A 24,456-nucleotide genomic window follows, 5' to 3' on the forward strand; every position below is an offset into this window, starting at 1 on the left:
GCAAATACCCTCATTAATTTGACTAAATGAGTACATCAATTCCTGCACACATATGAACTACAGTGTAAAGTACCACTTTTACTCTCTCACCTCCAGCAACCTGTCTCCTGCCTTCAGGCGGCCATCTTGGATGGCAGCTCCCCGAGGCAGGATGTTCTTCACGTAGATGGGTGCCGAGCCGCCTATGGGAACGTCTCGAGACGTTATACTGAAGCCGAGTCCCTCGGGTCCTGCAGGATGAAAAATGGGGAGAGGAGGTCTTATAGAATGTGGTTTTATCTTTAGGCAAAAAGCAGCAGCTCCTCTATTCCCTCTGCAGCCCCGTGGCTCAAGCTACTGTGAATAAGTTCATTTTCAGCTGGCATGGTTTTCCGGGATATGATGTAAGTTTGAGTAATATAAGTGAGGTGTTGAGGGAAACATTTGGTTAAGATCTTAAGAGTGAAGTGTGTGTTTGATCAGAAATGAAAAGCTGCTTTTCAGGCACATAAATAATAATCCTCCACACATGGGAACGTTTAAGTCATTAAGCCAATCAATGGCTCACGGTTTTTTATTAGATTCATAACCAGCATTTCCTGCAGCGCTGTACAGTGGAGGTGGCCTGCCTCACTTGACATAAAGCAAGCTAACATCAGGAGGATTATTACAGACTTATGAAATGTAATATTAGCAGTACTAGCAGTGGTGTTAGATTACAAAGGCCAAGTTTTTATTAATAAGTGAAGCAACTGTTATAAAAAAATCAAGTTGAACTCCTTTTGCGATTCCGATTAAAAATGGTCATGACAGTCTGATCTGACAGAAAAGAGAATCCAAAATGGATGAAACTTTCTCATAAGCTGCATTGTTTACTAAAGTCTTTCCTTCCTCTCCTCACCTAAATATTTGTAGAAGTCTTCACAAAACTTAACCACACACAAACAATTTTCTGTCGTGATTGGGCACTTACAATATATTTAGATGTTCTCTGATCTGTCTCTGCTTATGAATCATGCATGTGGGCAGATGTGATTTTGTTTTGTGAGCATTACATTTGCAAGTTTTGCCTGTAACCCCTGAACACATCATTATTACCCATTAGGAACACAAGCCTGTAACTCATATCATCAATAATCCTAAACAGAAAAAACAATCCTCTATTATGAGGCGAGTTATTTACAGGAAATGAAGAGAAATCTTGCATCCTGTCAGCAGAGCTCATATAGGTTTATAGGGAATAATTAAAGTGGGGGTACATTGTGAGGCAAGATATCTTAATGCTTTTAAATCTCAAAGTTGGACTTTGTAATAAGTACATCCAATTACATGGAGCCAGTGAGGAAGTTCAGCCTGAAGCCTCTTTTAATACTTTTGCTTGAGATGAAATTGAAGCCAGAAACTGAAATAGGACCTGTGGTGAGAACATTACACCATCTACACTTATAAAAAGGGAGGAAATTGAGGTGTGTTATTGTCAACATGCTGATAATCAACACTCTCCTCTGGAAACATTACCTCTGGCCTAATCCTGCACTCTGACAACTCTGATCAAGTAACCACATGTATGTGTTTTAGAGAGCTTTGTGAACAACTAGCTCTGTTTGTCAGTCTGTAAAACAAAGTTAATAAAAAGAACAATAATGAGCATCCGTGCTGAATGAGAATACTGGCCCTAATCCTCACTGCTTGTCTGACTGAGCTGATTCAAAGAATAGCAGAACAGCTATTCTGTTTCACATCCTCTACCTAATCCCCGACATTGATGAGCCAATCAACTTCCCGCAGGCAGATGAGGTGCGGTATTACTTTCACCGGTAAATTCCTGTAGCGTTCCCGGCTTTCAACAGGGAGGAGGATCTTTAAAACTCCCATTAGCTTGATTAAGACATACCTAAGCAATTTCCTGTGCAGAATGGGACTCTTTGATTGATTTTGATACTCCCTGGGATTTGCGAGGAGGCTGGTGTCTGATTCAAGCCCATAAACAAGGCGGGAGTTTAATCTGCGCTCAAAGCTGTGGGCTTAAGTCGCTACTCAAAACAAAACAGATGAGCCAAACGGCCTCTTAGGAGTTGCTGTTAATCTCTGCGAGTGTCTGATCTGTCAAGCAAACAAAAGGTGGGGTGAGAAAAAGATAAGATCTTTGACTGCGGATGCAACAGATCTCTTGGCGTATTATACGCAACAAGTAGGGTTTTACTGAGGGTTATAACCAAGCAGAGAGGTGAGAAAGAGGAGAAAACACTTTGATAGAGGATGAAGTGGAAATGGCTATTAGCCAGGATGGAATATGCAACAACCAGCTGGGTGTTTTTTTTTACATTTTATGTTTTTGCTTGATTCCAGCCCCAAGAGAGGGAACACATTTGGGTGAAGACTTCAGTGGGCATATGGTGCAGCCCTGTCAGACTTTTTGCTGTGGCATTTGACAGCACACGGGGACCAGCGGCTGCTTAGCAACAAGCTCTCTGGCCCTGAGACCTGGCACCGACACCTGGTATCCTGTTGGCAGAGGTTTGCACCACCTGTGCCAGCTGTCAGTCAAAGACAACACAGAGGAGATCTCCTCAAAGTTGTATTCCTAACACCCCCCCTGTCGTTCTGTATTTCCACCTCTGGTATTCTTTACTGTTTATTGGACTCATCACCGACTGGCTGTTTTTAAGCATGTTACATCATCGTTCATATTTTACATGCTTCTGTGTTTGCACCAATTTTTCAACAAACTGTTTCTACACTTGTTTTTCCAATATACCAGGAATGGGGAAATTACTTGTTTATTCAGCTGGAGTGGAAGGGCTAGGAAAGGACAAAAAAAAATGAGGGGGGATTTTCACAGATTATACAATCAGATGATACTTTGAAAATAAAGTGATGTCATACATAATGTAGGAACTGCGATCACGTCGGTTTTCCACCACAGCGATACGAGAACTTCTCTGATAATGGAAGTTCCAAATGTGTTCCTACATTTAAGCATCTTCCCAGAGTGTGCTTTTAGACTATAATGGGCTTCAATCGGAGAGAGAAACACAAGCTGCACTGAAGCTTGAGTGAGTTAAGAGCGGCAGTGTGACCGACCTTGCTAAAAACTGTCTTACATCACTGTTTCCTTGATCCCTCCTCCAGTAATTGGCTGCATGTTGCTGAGTCTTGTCAAAAAACGGTACTGTTATAAATCTTGCGCTCTTATAAAAAAAAAAACACACAACCTCTGTGTGCTTTCTGTGCCCCCGAAATGACTCTACAAGTTGTGTTTTTCTTTTGGTTTAAGTGGTTCACCTGTGCAAAGCCTTTCTAGTCACTAAAGTAATTCTCTGTCACACTTTGATCAGAGTATAAATGTGTTTCTGCAGGGACCTTTCTTCGCCTCACCTTTTTTCAGCTGGATGTTGAGCCTCCTCCCGACCTTTTTGGTAAATCCGCCCGTCGAGGTGGAGTTCATCCCCCTCTGAGGCGAGTGGGTTTGACCTGTGGGAGGCTTGGCTGCAGAGACCGCTGGGTGTGTCAGAGGAGGGTAGCCTTCAGCCTGATCTGGGTGAGTGTGGGAATGAGGGTGCAGATGAGCGTGCGGGTGCGATTGGGAACCGTGTCGGGACATCCTCTGCGGCGTGTGATCCATGCCGGAGACGGTGCTACCGGACAGGGAATCGGGGCTGAAACGGCCCGAGGCGTACGCCGGGTTCCTCTCGGCGTGGGACAGCTGCTCGTAGTGCGCCTTCATGGATGATGGCACCACGTGGAACATGATGACTGGAGAGCGCATGGCCTGACGGAACATGTTCTGGGCTCTGGGGAGGGAGCGACAGGAGGGGGATTAAGGGAGAGATTTAAAAAGCGGATGGAGAAAGAGAGTGCTAACTGTTGTAGCTTTAAATACCTTCCTGAATCATTGTTAACAACCATATACATTCATACTTGTCTGCTCAAACTTGCCTTGTGAAGCACTCCACCCACCCAATGCCTCATCCACTCTCTCTCTCTCTCTTTCTCGCTCTCACACACACACAACTTTATATATAAAATCCATCTTCGCCCACCTGAACGTTCTGACATGTTAATTAATACTTATTGCCAGCGTGAGCGGCTCGGCTCTCAAAAGAAACTGAACTCTCTCCGACAGCTCCATCATATAATCCCCTCATTTGGCTTCATATGAAGGAGACCTCTATCCGTGGGATAGTTTGCAGAAAATCCTCTTTTAAACCCCCCCCATTCGGTGTGAGCTCATGTACAGTAGGTGTGAATGGAAACTTATGTTGGCTGTCATCACCCTGTAACAGCAGAGCCTTGTTAGCGCCACCTGTTTCAATAAAGCACACTTTGGTAAGGCTCTTCCTTTCGCCCCGACAGCTGAACGGACGTTCCGAAAAATGCCAGGGCCCCAGAATCTCTATTGCCTCTTTCCTTCCCCCCCCCTAAATAACAACCTCAACTTGGCCCCCGCCGAGAATTTCATAGTGAAATTCCAGACTCCTTTTTTTTTTTTTTTCAGCCACTAATAACACTCCCCGAGGAGGATAGTATTGTCTAGGCATCTTTACGATTTCAGGCTGGATCGAGTAGCAGACGAGACGTAATCTGCTCCCTTAAAAAAATAACGTTAAATAACACCAGCAACTGTTGATGCACTTGTAACAACACTGTCTATGGCAGCTTTATTCCCATCCATTACTTGACTTATAGCTCAACAACATGGTCTCAGACTCAGACATGTCACCATCACCCGGCTGTATCAAGTTATGGTTTTATTGGCCAGGTTTTACGATATCTGTCTCCTTTACCCTGATGCAATGGAGGTGAGTGTTGGAACTATTTCCAAATACATAAATGTGTGAAAAATGTCGACAGCATGTTCAGTGGGGTTACACTGGATACTGTTACTGGAGAAAAAGATGTTGCTGCTGAAATGTTTATAAGTTATTGTTCAATGCTGAGAGCACTACAAATGGAACTCCATTCATCTCCATTGTATTGAGCCATGTGGGGACAAATATTGCAGAAATAGGCATATAAAAGCCTCATAAAACCAAAATGATCTCCATGGCTATATAGCACAAGTAATAAGTGGAAATATTGTTTTGTAATTTGAGGAAACCGATATAAATGCATCATCATAATGCATCCGTCTATGTGCAAATGTGGGTGGTACTTTGCGTGACACATTAATTATCTTACATAATTGCATACTGCAGTGGAGAAAGCACATATAATTAATATACTGTACATTCGAGCTGGCAGGAGAAAGTCAGATCAAGCACATTTATGCATCACTGGATTTCAGCTTTTGTGCTGAGCTTGTAACAGAATACATATGCAGAACACAGGCATGCATGCAGTACATATGTGCTATGAATGTTAGGAGCCTCATTCCCATTCATTCCAATGGAATGAGCAAGAAAGGTGTTAAAATAGGAGTCCAGGTGAGCTGTTACTGAAACACAGGGGAATAAGAGGCTGGGAGGATTGCAGGGAGGACTGCATCAGTGATTGAGGTTGCAACCTACAGGAGTTAAACAGGGAAAGGTTAGCTTAGCACAGTGACGGACGGCAGGGGAGCCTGTACACTGGCAGGAGAGCAGAGAGGAGGGCAGAGGACATGAGAAGAGAGGATAATACTAAAGTGACGGGTGGAGGACTGTAAGTATAAGTAGAGGAAAAGAAGCAGAGGGGGCAAATTAAGGCTTGAAAAAGCCAATCAAACAGGTAGTCCGGGAACCACCAGAGCTCAGCAGTTGGGCCTGCGAGCTGCTGTCTTACTGTTCAAAGCGGATGTTTCGCAGGTCTCCGTTATTGATACGGACGATACAGTCATTCTCCTGGAAAAGGCCATGGTGCTGGGCCTTGCCTCCCCGCTCCAGACGCTTGACCAACAAGCCAAGAGTCCTGAAATGTTCAAAAGTTGGTGTCAAAACAAAATGGAAGAGGAAGTCTGTGGATTCAGTATGGCTGCTTTGCTGTAGCCAGGACAGGGCTGGTCTATAGATAGTACAATTTAATCAAACACCTAGAGTCAGGGTATTTTAAGTACTGTGTTATAACAAAAAATATGTGCCTGGTACTGTGTGTCACCTGTTGAATCCTTAAGGTATCTTGGAGAGTCTTTACCTCTCAGGGCTATAAAATCTTTGTATTTTACATTGTATGCTTCACATTGCTTTCTGTATAATTCTTACATCAAAACTGCATTATCAAATACAAAGATTCCTCTTTCCACGGTCAGGTGACTCCCCAAGAAACAGTCTGTGGTGTAAAAACCTTCTTCTATTAAACAAAAAAAAATATATTGCAAAAAAAAAAAAAAAAAAGCCAAGCTGTGCCTAATGTCTGCCTTTTATCATTATCCTGTCGCACTTGAAGACAGTGTACAATGTGGTCCTGTCATTTGCATCATCAGTGTACCAATGAGGCTTATGAGAGAAAAGCAGTCACATCACATGGGGGTGCTTTCGAAGGCAGTGTGGGGGAGGCATCTATTCAAAAGGCAATCAACACATTCAAAAACTCTGCCGCAGATCTGCCGAGGTCGATGCTTTTTGCAGGTGTTAATTTTCTAACCTCTAGGACTCCCGCGTCTCTTTTTCAAAAGCAAAAAAAAAAAAAAAAAAACATAAACAAAGTGCTTTCTGAGTGCGGTGAGAAAACAGCACCATTAAACACTGATAGCAGGCGGGTTGGTGATAGAGAGAGAGAGGTCGGTCTATTCGTACTCGTAGCACTTCAACCGTGCTGAGCTGCAACGGTTGTCGCCCTGTAATCCGGTGTGGCAAACTGGCTTATGCCTCCCCGTACAGCAGCAGCGAGAGGCTAACTTCACCTGAAAGAGCGCTTTGCGGATTATAAACCCGAGTCAGGGGAAGGAAATCAAAAGCGGGTAGGAAAGACGTTCAAGCCTAATCGAGTCTTCTTCCATATATAGTCTGTGTCTGTGTGCGTCGAGGATTTTTCTGAGACAGTACGAGCCAGCCACCTAGGTCAAATTGGGTAGATTTTAAGGGTTTAATACTCCAACCTCGCCTGAGGCTTATAATTCCAAAATGAATGACAATGTGATTACAGAGAGGGCAGAAAAGTTCAGGAGTTGAACAAAGTTCAGAGACAATTCCACTGATTGAATTTGAGTGAGAACGCGATGCGATTTGCTGTAGAGGGGCTATTTCTCTGATGAAAGCCTGGGCATCTTAATCTTGGTATAACGTCTACTCTGACATTTCCCCAATAAAAGAAAAGGACATTATAAATGTGCTTTTAGGTTGATTAATCGGGCGCTGAGAGAAATGATATGATCTGGATTTTCAATAAAGTACAACAGTGAGTTTGGTAGTCACTGATCATATTTGCGATTCTGGAGGGCAGAGTCCAACATCGAGAAATATTTTGGCTCTGTGCTTGTGGAAAGGAAACTAAAAGAATATAAGTGACTGCTGCTTGGCACTATAAAGCCATACAAGCATTAGAACCATCTAAAACTTATCTACAATAATAACAAGAGCTTCCATGTAAATCTCAGGGCTGAAAACAATGTTATATACTCAACTAGAGTGAGGTTTTTGACTGGATTCTCAGTGTAAGTCTGAGGGGCTTTACGACTTGATCACAGCCTCCAAAAAAAAATGCCTTTGTGGGTATATTTAAACCAGATGTGAAATTCCTCTAATTCCTCCCTCACAGCTTTGTTCCAGCTGTGTGGGTGGTGCTTCTCAATGTTTTGTAGGTACATGTGCATGTGTTGCGTGAGCTGTTCAGTGTACCCCTTTAAGTCACGTAAAGCTGATGTGACAGGAGGCACAAGGAAATACGATGGTCACCTACGTAGCCTAAACAACTGCGATTGATCCCTGGAAACTGGCAAATGGCTTCATGATGGCGATGGCCAAAATGCAGACCTGTGTGTATATGTCTCGTGTATGTGCATGAAGTTTGCGTGAGTGATGAAGTGATTACACACGGGCATCAACTAGGAATGTCCAGTATGTACGTGCATGCATGAGTGTGTGTGTGTGTGTGTGTGTGTGTGTGTTAGTTGATACAACACACTTTTCTGCAGGGATTTTGCAAACTTAAAAAAAAGCCAAACTTTAAACTCTTACAGACAGTTTTACCTGATGTAAAATCCCTTTTATGAGTCTACACTAAGGCTGTAATCAACTGAAAGTGGTAGGTGGGCAACACTAGTCTTTTGCTCATTAACACAACTACTGTAGTTAAAGTAACAGACCTGTAAATGGAATGAGGTGAGCATAAACAAAGAAAAAAAAAACGTAATAGATCATTTAAAGAGAGACATTTTTTAGCAGTTTAGATGTGTTAAGGCCCTGTGGGGCACCAGGTCTGCCTGTTTCTCTCTTTCACCTTCACTCTCTCCTTCTTTCCTCCTTTAAAAAGCACTGTGGCTCTGGATATTTTTACCTGCGGTCCCTGCCACTGAAAGGCACCACGTGGATTCCCAGGGGCCCACCGTCGTTTGACACCTCCACCAGTTTGACTATGTCTCTGGGATACGTGATGGATGGATGGATGGCGGAGAGACGGGAGGGGTTGTTGGGTGGGTGAGGGAGTGGAGTGGAGAGGACAGGAGAGGGGTGACACCATGTGGGCATGGAAACAAAAACAGGACAAACAATGACAATGGAACAAATGAGATAATGACAACAACAAACGCATAAACAAGGACAAAAAAAAAAAACAAGAAATCAAAAAGATTGAAAGGGACAAATAAAAGACAAGAATAAACAAAAGACAAGAATAGAGCAATCCAAATAAATCCAACACATGTAAGGGATAACAAGGAAATCCTTAAACACATCCCATTTAGACTGAACCTTCAAATGGAGCCATGAGAGACAGAGAAGCCTGCCGTCTCCATGTATGCTTTAGGGGAGAAATATCCCTGATGCAGAATACTGAATAATAAATAAAACACAACGTCTAGCAAAGTTGCTGTTTCCCACAACAATTTAAAATGTAGTTTCGCCTCCTTCAGCGGCGCAGTTTTGGGAGCGTCTTTGATGTTTAACACTCGAGAAGACATTTGCAGCTGAAACGCTGCACAAACCAAATCACTGTAAGAAGTGGTTCAAACACTTTGACTTGCGTGTTTCAGCTGTTGCCGCTAAGTAATAGAAGCAGAAAGAGGAAAAAATAAATTCAACAATTTCATCAACCCAAACAAGTATTTCCCACGAGCCTTTAAAAGCTGTTTATCATTTTCTACTGCATTTCTATGAGAGTGTATTTTGTTGATTTGACTCTTTGACTCTTAAAAAAAAAATGGTTACAGCTATTTGCTTTTCTGAGGCGGCCTTCTTTCTCTTCACTCACTACCTGCTTGGCTGTAAAACATCTCAACGCAGGCATATTTTACAAGATGCCAAATCTAATCGACTCACAGCTTTGATACAATGACTATGATTAGCTCAGGGAAAATAGGCCCCTTGTTGACAACTAAGAGGCGGGAGAAGCCAGAGTCTCTGGGAAATCATAGGAATAATAACAATACCGTACCTGCATATTAAACTGGAAGCATGCAACAGAGCAAAATAACAAAACAAAACACAGTTGTTAATAACGGGAGCTGAATGGTTTAGTGCGTGGGAGAGCTCTGATGGCGAGACGAGGATCATTTTGCTCCCACAAAAGAGAATTATGCAAATCAGGAAGCAGGGTGGAAAATGAGATTTGGTACAAACAAACCTGGATTACAATATAGAAACCTTGCCGGTCTATCTTTTTTTAAAGTTTGAGAGAACGAGTGTGATAGATGGTAGGTATCACATTTTAAAATCAAACTGTTAAAATATTCAGTGAGGGATCACAAGTCACTCCGGTGTTAGGAGGTTATTGAGTTTCAAGCATTGTCTAAGCATAGCAGCAGTAAAGGGATGTTAGGATACAGAAAGGCAAGCTGAGCCATGACTGAAGGACTTACTCTAATGATCTCACAGGGGTGTGGTCCATGCAGGAGTCAGCTCGACCAACTGGTTCAATCCTCCCATTTTCTTCCTCTCTGGCTTCTTCGTCCTGGACAAAAAAAAAAGACAAGCAAAAGCCAAGAGTGAGTGAGTTTGAACCCCAATCATAACTTTGGTTGAGTGTCATTGTCTCGTTCTCATTTCAGGAGATTACACCCAATCCAAGAAGAATAAAGGAGTAGCACAAAAAGACATTGTTATGCATTGTCATGTGACACATTTTTGAGATGTTCTAGCTATTTCTGGTTGTAGCACCAATGATTAAACGGTAGTAAGTCACTATGACAGATTGAGCGCCCATAAGTCTTTTTCCATTACCCATAAAAGGTGGAAGTAGTCAAAGAGAGACTTCTGCAATAAAGAAATTCAACAATTGGGGCATTACGTAGACGCTGCAGATGTTGTTTAACTTCGGCAAGAGACAGAAAAACATTCTAACATGGTAGTCTTCTTCATCTGGGGCCTTGTGAAGCTTCCAGAAAGCAAAATCTGTGTTTGTCCACTAAGGTACGAGATAAAAAGACCTATCCAACCCTTATTTTCAATCCCGGTTCTTCCGAGTCTGTCAGATCGGACTGGCGTTTGATTTCCCCGAGATTGTTTCTTGATTTCTTGGTTATGTGGAAGAAGTTCATCAGCTTAAAAAGTAGGCTGAGCCTCTAACCTGCCGAAGCCAAGAGGAGCAGACTGGAGGAGGTCTTCCACATGTATAAAAATACATGCCCTTTAAAACAGCTCATCTCTTCAAAATTACATCGCCTTTGTTCTCCTCTTGTATTAACTGTGGACACTTTAGTGCGTGTCTGTTTGAATAGTGAAGCTGAAACTCATGACATGTACACACAAACACAGACAGACACGGTCACACACACACACACACACACAGACACACAGACACAGACAGGGCACAGTGAGCGAAGGAGAGAAAAATGAGAAGCACAGAAAAAGGAGGTCATTAAAATTTCAGGGCGACACCGGAGAGGAGAGAAGAGCGAGCAGCAGCAGCAGCACAGGCCTCCCCGGCAACCGGCCACCTCATCAGTATGAAAATGAGCCTGCCGTTACCGTGGCTGCCGTACGGTTGCCATGACACTTTGGGTGCCTGGAGGACGTGCAGCTTATAGGGCAGTGTAAAAGTGTTTATGTGTGTCTTGTGTGCGTGTGCGTGTGTGCGTGTGTGTGTGTGTGTGTGTGTGTGAGAAAACATTGCACAAGGACAGTGTTGGCAATGTGTGAGGAACGTGAGACACTTTAACCTTGTATTTTTCCATTTAATGTGAACTATAGATGCATAAATATGTTTTATTAATCAAAACTGTCTGTGCCTCTTTTTTTTCTACCTAACTATTGAACAGAGCTTTGCTGCATACAAGCATTATCTCTGCTAACTTATCTTCTATGAATCAGAAACACTTGACTACAAACTGAAGCACAAAGAACAAAGCATGTTTCCTCTGAAAGCACCACCAAAGAAAATGTGTACATTTTAATGCCAATTTGAGTTACAAATGTAATAAAAATGAGATGATGCCTTCAATAAATGATTGCTGCTTGTGTGCCTGCTCCACCTGTTGTTATTGAACAGGATTTTTAAATATTTAACAAATGACTTGCATGCAATTGTCAAGTCTTTTCTGAAGGACATCCGTTAAATGAGAATATGAGCATATACAAGACTATAAAGAAGATAATATGCGTCATAAAACACTATTTGTATTGTTGGATGAGAGATCTTCATTTGAAGACTTTTTAAAGCATTAAAAAGGCTTTAATGTAGAAATTATGTGCATAATTAAAGAGGTAACATTCCACAAATGGGTTTCTCCTTTGCCAAAAAAGGTTTTAACTTTATGTTACAAACCGGTGATTAATTTACTAGTACAGTACGAGCACCCATGCACCCAGGATCATATGTATATATGTATATGTATGAGCAGATACAGTCTCACACACACCCACCATAAAACATACAGAGAGGCTAGATAAAGAGAATCCAGCAGAGAGAGAGAAACAATAACAAGCCTCAGAAACACATCTAACACTATTCAATATTTATCAGGAGATAAGAAGTGAGGCAAAGAGGAGGGGGAGGAGGGGGAGGAGGAGGAGGGTGTCGGGGAGGGAGAGGAGTCGCTCGGTGCTATCTGAGGAAGAGCAAATGAGATCGGCATTCATCACAGCGTACGCAGGCATCTCGCAGACCCCCTTTATTTCAATACGCACCATCTCTGAGGATCTGGCTGCATGCTGACAATTCTATCCTCCAGTCAGAAAGAGATCATATGTGTGTGTGTGTGTGTATATGTGTGAGTGTGAGTGTGGGAGAAAGAGAGGAATGATGAAAAGATACAAACAAAGAAACAACTAACACACATTAATAAATAAGAATACTGTAGTAAATAGTGTATTTATGGGAGTATATATCAATTCCTAGCCGCTGCCATGGATCAATACTGGTACAATATAATTACAATAGGCCAGTGGAAAGAAATTAGCCTGCATCTAAAGCTGTAGTTCTGTTTTTCTTGATTTCCCACACGCCCTGTTGCTTCTTGCCCAAAGACATGAACATAATCGAAGTGATGAGAAAATAATGTCAGACCACAGTCAATGCAGAAGCTGTTCTGGGGCTTTCTATCATATCACATGATCTCCATCAGCAGATTTAGGTACCTAGCTGTAAATAAATGAATTTTAGGTCTGCTTCAAAAGGAAAATTAGAGATGCTTTCAATTATTCACAGAATGGAATTTAAACAATCTACAACTCAATCTGCTGATAAATTTCCTTTAATATGATTTAAAGCTTCAAGTAAAGTAATCCTTGCAGAGAGAAGCTGTCATTCCCAAGGTCAGGAATGAACTTTGAACCTCAGATGATGGATGAGATTTTTCAGTCGGGTTTCACTATCTGAAGAAGAAAAAAAAGATCTCTTTCTCCTTCATTGTGAAAACTTCGCCTTATCTTAGGATCAAACAGACTCGATGCCCTTGATTATGTTGATACTGCAGTGCTATCTATCATGACAGAGACATATTTGATGAATGCAGACGCGGGGGAGCTCTGTGTGAGATCACGATGCACCATTAAAAGCAAGCTCTACACAAGGAGAAATAGCATTATTTAGATAAGAGAAAAAACAGGTGAATACAATCATGCTTCTTCCCAGACGAACATTAGCAAAAACTCAAGATGACTTGTGCAATTTGATTGACAGATGGACCAATCAGCTTTTCCTCCAACTCTCTGCTGAAGTGCAGCGGGGAGACAATCGGAAACGCATCGCCACACTTTCCACCCACCGCACCATGGAGCCGTCGCCCATTCCCGTCGGTGGGAGTGGGCCAACCGAGCAGTGATAGATAGCCGCATTAATAATTCAGGCCCGAGTTGGGGGGTTAATGGCTAGCAGGCAGACAGGCGGGCAGGTACGAGAACGAGGGGCCGATGCGTTTTCCAGCCGAGTCATTGTTTGTTTCCTGAGTGTGGAGAAAGGAGAGGCAGACGGGCAGTTTTCAGGCGCGGGGGCTCATTAAAGATTAATAAGAGAATCCACCGGGGCCTGTCCTTTCTATCTCTCATACTAAATGAAGTGGTCTATGCTTAGCGTGTGTATGTGTGTGTATGTGTGTGTGTGTATGGGAGAGAGAATGAGTGGAGTAATGCTGCACTTTAATGAAGTGCTGTCCGCTCCCTTTTCCTGCCACTTTGACCACACTGTCACTGACAAAAGTGATGTGGATGCATGTGCACAGACACACAGGCAGGCAGGGATGGAGAGGAGGGGGATTTATTTGCAGGAGTGAAGTTTAACTTCCTTGTGATGCTTAGAAAAATGCAAACATTTTGACGCTTAATAAATATTAAAATGGGAATATCTGCATAAATGTTTAAATCCCTTTTAAAAAGCTACTGTACAGACTATTTATTCTCATTTGTGGAACTGTACATGCTTGTAGTCTTTTTTTTTTTGAAACAGCATTAAAATTTCAAATTCCACATCTGTTTAAATATTAATGATCACTTCACCAAAATGTCATATTGCGAAAAGATTTTGGTTTGATGTCGAAGTTGCACAACTTCCGAATGACAATCTCTCTAAAAAAAACTTGATAGGAAGCGATATTAAATGACTTAGCAGCAAAGAAATGTCAAGTTGCACCTGCTGTCTGACAACGGCAATTAAGTCAAGTCAAGGTTCACAAAAGCTCACAAGTAGCTCACCTGTCAACCAGTAGAATAAGTAAGTAGAATGACTCTAACCCTAGCTGACACATGTTCCATGCTTTGCTGATTCAATGAACCAGCAGGTTTACATTTAACCATCACAAGGTTTAACCAGAGGATGGTTTACAGCTAGAAAGTGTTGTGGTAACCTGATAACAAGAAGTATTGTGCTACAGGCCATTAAGGCTAGACTGGGTATCAAACCTCAATACTTTTTGGGAGAAAGTATTAAAGAAAGTTATGCAAAGAAGGGAAAAGTTGGTATGAAACATTTAGTCAGAATATGTATTATTGATATGAAGTTGCTTTTGTGTAGAAAAATGTATCATATCAATACTCAGATCTAAAACTTTAAAACAATACCCAGATACATGAGTTTATGTATAACCTTCAACAACTCTTTTGTGTTATTTATTTTTTTTACTTTTTACAGAGGACAACGATGTGCAGAATATTACTTTTTTAAAGCTTGGAGCCTAAAGAATGATAATGGATTTCTGTTGGTGGATGCTTTGCCTGTGCACTGACCACTGTGAGTATTGAACCTGTGCATGAACATGTGTGTTTCTAACTGAAAAATGCACAAGGCATAGTAACACATGCTGAACTCCAATGCACACACACACACACACACACACACACACACACACACACACACACACACACACACACACACACACACACACACACACACACACACACACACACACACACACACACACACACACACACACACACACACACACACACACACACACACACACACACACACACACACACACACACACACACACACACACACACACAGACATTCATCACAGTAAACTGGTATATGTGCCCTCTCCAGCAGAGCTCCATATGTCCACAACCGGATGGAACCCTGAAGTAAAGACTATAAATTAGCTTTAACCTCTGACCTCTAACCTGAAGACCACCACACACACCATCTGGGTCTAAGAGAGAGATAGAGAGATAGATGAAAGACGAAACTTGAAGATGAATAACTAGTATTTCACAGCATCTTCATATGCAAATGTCAATGAGGAATCACTGCTGGAGGTGAAGTGCAAGTGTTTGTCAAGTTGAACGCAGCTGTTGTAGTTTTTGAAAAAACAACCAGAAAAGCCTAGAAGAATATATCACAGTACTGGGAGATATTGGTGACAAACAAAAAGCATCACATCACCAAAAATAAACTAAAAGACAAGACAAGACTGTGGAGTTGAGTACTTTAAAGAAAATACAAAAAAAAACAAATGAAAAAAGAGCAGTGGCCCAAAAAGAGCAGCAGGGGAAAAAAAGGAAACCCTCACAAATAGCTTCTGGTTCAATGGCCATGTGACCCCTTCTAGGAAGAGACAACAAATAAACCTGTTCAGTTTCAGGAGAGAGAGAGACACACACACACACACACACACACACACACACACAAAGCTCCAGGTGTGCTCACCTCACCGATGGCCTATTTTCAGATTTCCACTAAAAACACTCAGTGAAGGAAGGGGGGGGGGGGGGGGGGGGGTAATGATCAAACACCGCTGCACACAACCTTTTTATGTCTTATTCACTGGGCAGGTCATTGAGGTCAGGGATGCTCCGACACTGACGCAGGTGAAGGATGTCAATGCTGAAAAAGGAATCTGTACTGAGCAATTTTGCTGAATTGTTATTGAACTTCTGCAAAGTGATGAAAAAATTAAAATAAAGTTGAAAAACCCATGAAGATTATCAATCAGGAATGGTTCCACTTATCCAAAAAATGTCTGCTAGCTTAAAACTTTTGGTGACAAATGGTATCAGATGCGAGATCTTTGCCATATCTTAGGATCAAACAGACTTGACGCCCTTGATTATGTTGATACTGCAGCGCTATCTGTCACGACGGGGACACGTTTGATGAATGCCGACGCTGGGCTCTGTGATAGATCAAGATGCATCATTAAAAAAAAAAAAAAAAAAGCAAGCTTTCAATTACAGATCCCCCTTGCGCTAATTCAATTACTCTCCTTTGAAGACACTTTGATAATGGAATCCAGAAGGGCGGATGGCGTCGTCAATAACTCGGAAGATTCATTGAGCCGAAGGGACGTTATCAGAGTTTATATCATCCTGGCTGCCAGTTGAGCCGTTAACACAAGGAGAGGAGGATGCCTTATATGTGCCTTTCCTTTTGTTTGCTCACTTCTTTGATTATATACTAGATACATCGCAAGATCAAATACTTTACATAAAAGATTCCTTACATTTAGTTTTTTAGGAATTGTGACCAAAATATGTACTCAGTGCAACATTTACAGATGAAAAACAGTAAAGTAATTGTTCTTGTTATATGTTTGGGCAATTTATTTCAATTTTGATGCAGCTGGTCATCTCGCATCTTCTCAATTTCGGTAGATTTTTCTCCTTTCACCATTATTTTCTGTTCGGTTGAGTCAAATGAATCTTGCACGCTGTCGTCCTATTTAGGGCTGCAGCTAACAATTATTTTCACTATCAATTAATCTGCCAATTATTTTTATTGCTTAAACTAATTAGTTATTTGGTCTATTCATTTTACATTTAACTTTTCATGAAGCCCAACATGCTACCTAAAATGTCTTGTTTTGTCCCAACAAAAAGACTCCATACCAAAGTATTCAGTGTATTATGATAGAAACTAAAGAAATGTATGAATTTAAGCATTTCTCTTAAGAAGTGACTATTAAATCGGTAGTTGGTGATTCATTCTCTGTCCATCGACTAAGCGATTAATGGCCTAATCATTGCAGCTCTAGTCTCATTATCTTAGCCCCTTTCAATAAATATGTGTGAGTATACTGAAATATTTCCTACATCATTTTTGTACTTTCTACAACTATAATCAAACCAGAATCCATGTTGTTTGACACATTTGTTTTCCACAAAGTACTGAATCTTTAAAATAGTTCAGATGAATGGTTGACCATGGTGTCTTCACTTTTATCCCTATTTAACCCTTACATACTGTTCATATTTTGACTCATAATTAGTCCTTACACCAATTCAAATTCATTCATTCCCCCATTAGTTATAAATAAATACATAAATGTTGATTAATGTGTGTTTATCTATGGAAAAAAATAGATTCACAATCACTACATTATGGTCCAGTAGCACATTTTATAGAGTATGAAGTGTACAAAAGTCAAATTTGGACATTTGCATATCCAAAAATGTGTATCAGTTGCACAAAAATAAAATGATGACCCATTTTCTTTGTATATTTGGGGTCACATTAGTAAAACTACACATAAAAATGTGTCAAATTTGACCCTGAATGGTATGTAGGGGTTACACATACCCTGCTCTTTTGTCATGTTCAGCCTACATTGCAGTATGCAGACACTTTCTACCTTCCCCACAGCTTGTCTCCACACTGTACCTGCAGCCCTGCATCATCAAACTACTACAGAGAGTAGCAATAACAGCGTGAACAAAATGAGACTTCCAGCATTTTCTAAATTACCGCGGCGCTGCTTTCCCGATCCACTTAATTCAACTGCAATTTCTGCAATCCAATTCAATCCGAAGTGGATGGGTTGGGGTAGAGGGATATCATCACGACAAAATATGCAGTTTTTTTCAGAAATAAACAGACAATAGAGACCTTGTCAGGAATCTAAGCAATTTCAAAAACTCACATTTTAGGAGCTGCTCCCCCCACGAGAGCACAGTCAGTGTCACTCGAAATGGAACAGCAGAAGGTGTGAATGACACTTATTTGATGCAGCGCAATCTGAAGCCGTAGCGGGATGTTTGACGCCGATTTGATTACTTTCGATATTTAATAGTTATCTTTAAAAAACAGTATTCAGATTACTGAGAAGTGTTTGAGAAACTATTTCTCTTGAGAGCAGTAGGAAGAGATAAAGTGAGTGATGACACAGAGAAATGAGAAAGCTCAGGGATAAAAAAAAAATAAATAAAAAAAAGCAAGGAAAGGTAGACAGCTAGAGAGACTGACTCAAGGAGAATGACAGAGAGGCAGATAGCGAGAAAGACAAAGACACATTACACAGAGGGACAGAAAACCATGACAAAGCTCGTTCAAAGGATGACAAACGACGCTTTGAAAACTCCCAGCTCTAAACAGAGAGGGGATTCAGGGATGTTTTCACATTTTATACTTTTTATACTTACACTTTCTACTTTTATAGTGGTATTTTGATTGCTTGGGGGAAGCAAAAAGGCAGCAAAGTTTGAGTTTCTTCATCAGTTTCATTCAATTAAATAAAGAGTTTGGTTACAACGTGGAGTTTCTCAAACATTACGGAAACCATTTCACCAATCAGGATGCAAGAACTGTGAATGTTGTAGCATTTAGACACATATTAATTTTCTACTGCAATGACATTCTTTGAGAAGCTGAAATTCTCCTCCACCCCCCCACCATGGTTCATGTCTTTGCCCGGCACTCTCTGAGGCTGTCTGGCGTTCCAGCGGTGTGGAGAGATTATTTAGACAGTAATCAGCCAGAGTCGGGCTGAACGTTGACGTAGGCCTGAATCCAACACACACTGTCAGAACCAGCTTGACTTGGCTCTCCAGAAAATGTCAAACATGACACAGGTGGAGGGAGAGAGTGTGTATGTGTGTGTGTGTGTGATGGTAAAAATACAGTAACGGAATACAGTATGTAAACGAGATGGGGAGTAAGAAAAAAAAAAAGGGAGGGAGAGGAAAAATAAAGTTTGCGACTGTGTTTATGGGCGTGTGTGTTTATACCATATGTAACCCATATGTGGGACGTAACAATATATCAACTTGAGTGGATCAAGCAAGCAAATAAACAGTGAACCAATTCATTTAAACATAGGAAGCAAAAACAGTAAAATGATACCCCAAAAAAAGCTTCCTAACTTGCAACTGGGCATATAATATGTGTTTATGCTTTCTTGTTCTGATTATATTCAACACAGATGGGTCACAAACAAGGAAAATCTAGCTAAAAGCCTCCCAAACAGCTTCAATGCTCCTTAGTATAGATCTACTGAACTTTACTGAGGCTACAACGACCATTTTTCCAAGTGATATTACTGCCTTTGATGATTTAATGATGATCGTGGAGAGCACTGTCTAAAATTCATCAAATCAAAGGAGGCTTGTCACTAGCTGGCGGGCTAACGCTGCTACAACGTACCAAACTGAGACAGAAATAAAGGACAGAAGTAATGGATAGACTGTGTTGCTAACAGGGATTTTGAAGAGCAATGACCGAGCCAGCTTCTACCTGAACTAAAGTGACATTTGGAGGTATGTTCCTATGTTTTTAGTGTTTACGGTGCTGCATCTGAGCCGCTAATTAGCTATCTAGCACGCTAACTGACATTAGCAGTGCTCTTTTCCTCGGGGATTGTTTGTTTAGTGGCAGATATGTGTGCTTTAGTAGACAAAAAAATGCAATTTAATTTCAATTGGACACATTATTCTGTCTTTCATATTGGGATAATGGGCAAATTAAGGAGCATAAGTGAGGAATTGTAAGCAAACACAGCTTACATAACAAAAAAAAATGACTTCAAATCTCACAAATATCCCCCAAAACAAACTGTGTGCTCTTTGGACGTCTGAGGCTTTTTGTAGTACGATTAGTTTCACGCATCATTAACTACGTTTCCACATTTGGAGCGAGGTTAGCAGAAATATTTCACCGCAGCCACCTGTAGACAGAGCCGAGCTGAGGTGTTGTGGCCATGTGGGATGATTTCATGCCAGTGATTTTTCAGTTCAATGAGCATGTCAACTCCAACAACAGAGCAGCTATTAAATCAACACTGTGCAATTTCAGACTTTCTTTTTTTAATTAAAAATAATAACTATCGATCTGTTCTTTCAGCCAAACATTTAGACACACGGCTGGGCCAAACTTTATTTCCAACATAATCAACCATTGACATTGATAAAACCTACAAAGCACTAAAGGGAGACTAACTAAAATCAAATTTGTAGATGCCTTTACATTTGTTTGGTTTCATCCAGTGAGCAGTAATTTGGGTCAAAAGCTCATCACACATCTTGTTATGTGATGTGTCTTTTACTGAGATGAGACTCTCCCGATGGAGACACCGCCACGGAGCAGAATAACAGGCAAAGCCTCGACCAAGCTGCACCCTATGAGAGGAAGGCAGCAGCAGATAATGGTGACAAGCATCACACACACACACACACACACACACACTGAGGTAGAGTTGTCAGACTGAAGGCCATTATTCTGACTGACTCAAACTGTAATGGCTGCAGCAGAGAAGAAGAGTGTGTCTGTACAAACAAGTCAGGGAGAAAACACAAAAACTCACTCACTCTGTACTCTATCCTCCTTTCTCCCTTTACTTCCCGCTGCAGTGTGCTGCAGCAGTATTTGCTCCACCTTCAGCAGAGCACCTCCACAGCTGTACATCTAATAGCAAATAACCCAGGAGACACACTTAGACTGAACATGTGGAGATACAACTTTAGAAAAGCAGGCACACTTTTAGGAGTTTAAATTGCTGGTCTGTGGCTTTGCAGTATCTTAGATATATTGGTGGCTCCAGTAACATGACATTACTTGAGGTTAATCAGTGTTACAATACTTCTTGTATAATAGTATGATAGTTATCATTCATCTACATAGGTGACATTATGATTTTTCCTCATTATAATATGGTTTTAGTAATGATTAGAACGGTTAAACTCAAGGTAAATACACCTGATAGTCAATGTGATTCATTCATTAAGATAAATGTAATGACAAACCAACACACAGCCACTTAATCAGTCTCTTATTATCATGTGCTGCTATGTTCACAAATGCAAATTAATGTTTTCTCACATTTGTGGGGGGCAATATGGATTATTTTGAACCAAAGCTGCCAACAAGCACTGATGTCCTTTCTCAAAATCTTTAGTTTCATGTCAAACCCTTCCAGTAAGATGCAACAATGTTGTGGTTATGTAAGATATGTTTGATATAAAGAAAGACCTGAAAAAGTAGCAGACAAACCAAGACTCACACAAACAGTATACCAACTGATTCACTTACATAAACATGCCTTTCAGTTTATCTGGTACAGGTTGGGAGCTCAGCTGTTTTGGAGATCAAACCTATGATCCCTTCAGTGACAACACACTCTCTCCGACTGCCCGCAATGAGCAGGACTTTGTTGTCAGAGCGCACCAGGCATCAATAATCGGCTTTATCCCTCTTCCGTCAGATCCCTCTGATTGTCCTCCGATAGCAGCTGACACCTGCTGTTGTCGTCTCTCTTGTCTGTCTTTGATCGTTTTATAAACTTGTGATGAACTCTTCTGCAGAATGGTTTTCTCCTCCACTCCTCCTTTCATCTGCCAATGTCTCAATCCCTTGTTCATCTTCGTTGCGCTAATGATAAACCTGCGGAGCGCAGCAGGTTTAAAAATTGAGATTCCTGTCTTTGATTCGAGCCTGCGTGTGTTTCTCTTACCTTTACTGAACCTCAACAGGTGTTTTTAGAGGCACCATCTGTCCAAACTGATAAGGTCTATTTCAGGTGTAATTATATTTTGGTAGCAGGTGATGAACGGCAAATTATGAGCTTGTGTGTGTGCACAAAGTCCTGACGGCAGGTTGTACCCAGAGGTGAAGATCCCCTCAGGGGGAAAACTGCACAGCCTCAGGAAAGGCAGCAATGTCTTTCATCTTCCCTCCATCTCTCTACTCCTGCTCTCTCACCCTTTCCCTCCCAGCTGGAAGGGATCTGGGCTCCCACAGCTCTCTGTCATATTAAAAACCAACAGATCAAAGATGATGAGGAGCCGAGGAGAAAAAGAGGGAGAGAGACAAGAGAGAAATGAGAGGAATAAAAATAAAGGAGATGATGTGAGGGGGTGACGTGAGGAACAGAGACAAAAAAGGGGATCAATACAGACACAGAGACGGAGAGAGAGAGAAAGAGAAAGAGATGGGGGAGCACAATAGAGAGGAAAAGAAAGACAGCCAGTGAAATGGCAAGATTTTGATGAGAGTTCTGCGTAGCTATAGGGTAGTTGCACTACCTTGAGGCAGAAAAGTTGTTTGTTAAGTTAAGCGAAGATGTAAAACCCACAGTGATGGAAATACCTGTCAAATAAATGATGATGAATATGTGAGATTGGATTTCACATGGGAAACAGAGGGAGGTGTGCAAGTCAGACAAAAATCTACGGACAGCTGCAAAGAAAATACTTTTTAATTATTAACATGTGGCCCAAAAACACTAACCTTGTCCCTCTGTGTGATGAGTGGATGATATTTTTAGCCCTGAATAGAATAGAATACTGTAGACTTACAGAAGCAAGCAAATTGACCCATTTACATACATGAATTAAGCAACAAAACACAAGACCTAAAGATACAATCATTTAAAATAAGATGTACTACCAACTAAAATACATTTACATCATGTCTACAGTTATATTGTTTGTAGATTTGCAATGAAGTAAAGCATAAGAGCTAAACTTATATAATAAGTATAATATTGTATGCTTTAAACTGACATTGTGAACTGTGCACTACTCCTGCATTGGTACAGAAAGGGTGCAAACACAGAGGTCTTTGGCCATAAAAGTTGAACCTATCAGAACCCCTCTTAAACCCGCCAATTAAATATGTGCAAGTACATATTACTCTGTAACCTGCATATCACAGAATATCTACCGTTTACCTGGAAACCACTGTGAGGGAGTGACAGCTTTCGAGCGTTGCAAAATCATGCAGCGCACCTTTAAATTGTTGTGCAGTGTTATGGAAACTTCCAAACCCATGAACGCATCATTCAAACTGGACTTTATTTATTTTATCCTCTTGTGTGGTGGTTGTGTGTTGTAACGTACCTTAAACAAAGCAGCCACTTGAGTTACTTAGGAACACAGTGCTAGTTTCAGTCTAAATGCACACTAAAGCTTTTCATTGCACATGCATTTTGTGTTGGCTACATGCAGTATGTTACTTACATTAGCATTAGTTCTAATCTTATTTTCATTTCTTAGACAAGTGAAGTTAAAATCTGATATCTGGAGAATGTGTCATTAAAGGCAACAGGCTGAAATGCCTTCAGAATAAAAGATAAATGCATATTCCACAGAGTGTGCAAGACTCTTTCTACCTACTCTCAAATAAAAAGCAACAGTACAACTGACACTAAAGAGATTCATCAACATGCTCATTACTGGAAAAAATACCTGCTCTAACTGCAAGGCATTATTAAATGAGATAAATGGAAGGAAAAGGTGAGACAAAAGATGCAGTAGGAGTGATTATCTACTGCATCTAAGCTGAGAAAAAGAGTGCCAAGTAATAGAAAGATGGTTGGGGCTGCAGTGTCAGACAAATATGGCTCACAGAAACAGAATACAACAAGCAAAGGGAGAGGAAAAGAGAAGAGGAGTCAGACTAAAGGTTTATAATAGCGAGGTGACAGCAGATTAACACTGAACTGTTCACACATCTGCAAACACAAACACACACCTACAGTATTATCTGTACACCCATTCACACCATAGTCACATGAAGTAAAAAAAAGCAGAAGGACACAACACACACAAACACACACACTCTATCTCTCTCACACACACAAATCTGTCTTACTCTCGTCAATCTAAGCTCCACAGCAGCACCTACTGGTCATTTCTTCAGAGTCTACATTGATCCTGCTGTTTCTGAGGAGGTGGACTGTTCACTTTCAACTGTCTAAAACACACGTACACACACACACGTACACACACACACGTACACACACACGTACACACACACGTACACACACGTACACACGTACACACACGCACACACACACAAACACACAGACTCAGCAGATATATCCACAGATTTCTTGATCCTCACACAGTAAATTATATGTATGAAAACACACCTGCACGTACAAGAATCAATTCACACACACACACACACAGATGGACAGATTCTCAACCAAACTTGAACATGCAGGTTTCAGCACACATTATGCAAGCACATATGAACACTCTCTCAGACACACACACACACACACACACACAGACTAGTGCTGAGGTGATTTATGAGTGTACGGCTCAGGTTTGCATGATTTATCCTTCTAAAGCTGCACTGTGCACCTGAGGGACTCAACTCTCCACTACACACACACACACACACACACTGCATGGAGGCTTGTTAGTCAAGAAGCACCGGAGTAAGGTATGTGTGTGTAAGTGTGAGTGTGTTCCTGAAATGCGTTGTGTTGCATAATCTTACAGCATCTACTACTATTTTTTTGTGTGTTTTTAAAAAATG

General features: G+C 41.2%; 1 protein-coding gene across 5 annotated transcripts in view; it reads right to left on the minus strand.

Annotated features, from left to right (window-relative positions):
* LOC133990255 (partitioning defective 3 homolog) overlaps nucleotides 1-24,456 on the minus strand; it is a 260,186-nt gene that overhangs the window by 119,579 nt on the left and 116,151 nt on the right. For all 5 annotated transcript variants that reach the window (XM_062428507.1, XM_062428506.1, XM_062428503.1 and 2 more), the window contains exons 6-10: nucleotides 9,911-10,002; nucleotides 8,392-8,475; nucleotides 5,743-5,868; nucleotides 3,358-3,773; nucleotides 91-230 (exon numbers count right to left, since the gene is read on the minus strand). In XM_062428507.1, coding sequence (XP_062284491.1) covers nucleotides 91-230; nucleotides 3,358-3,773; nucleotides 5,743-5,868; nucleotides 8,392-8,475; nucleotides 9,911-10,002 — 858 coding nt within the window. The remainder of the gene's footprint in view (nucleotides 1-90; nucleotides 231-3,357; nucleotides 3,774-5,742; nucleotides 5,869-8,391; nucleotides 8,476-9,910; nucleotides 10,003-24,456) is intronic.

The sequence above is a fragment of the Scomber scombrus genome, chromosome 11 (genome assembly GCF_963691925.1).
Source record: "Scomber scombrus chromosome 11, fScoSco1.1, whole genome shotgun sequence".
Lineage (NCBI taxonomy): Eukaryota > Metazoa > Chordata > Actinopteri > Scombriformes > Scombridae > Scomber > Scomber scombrus.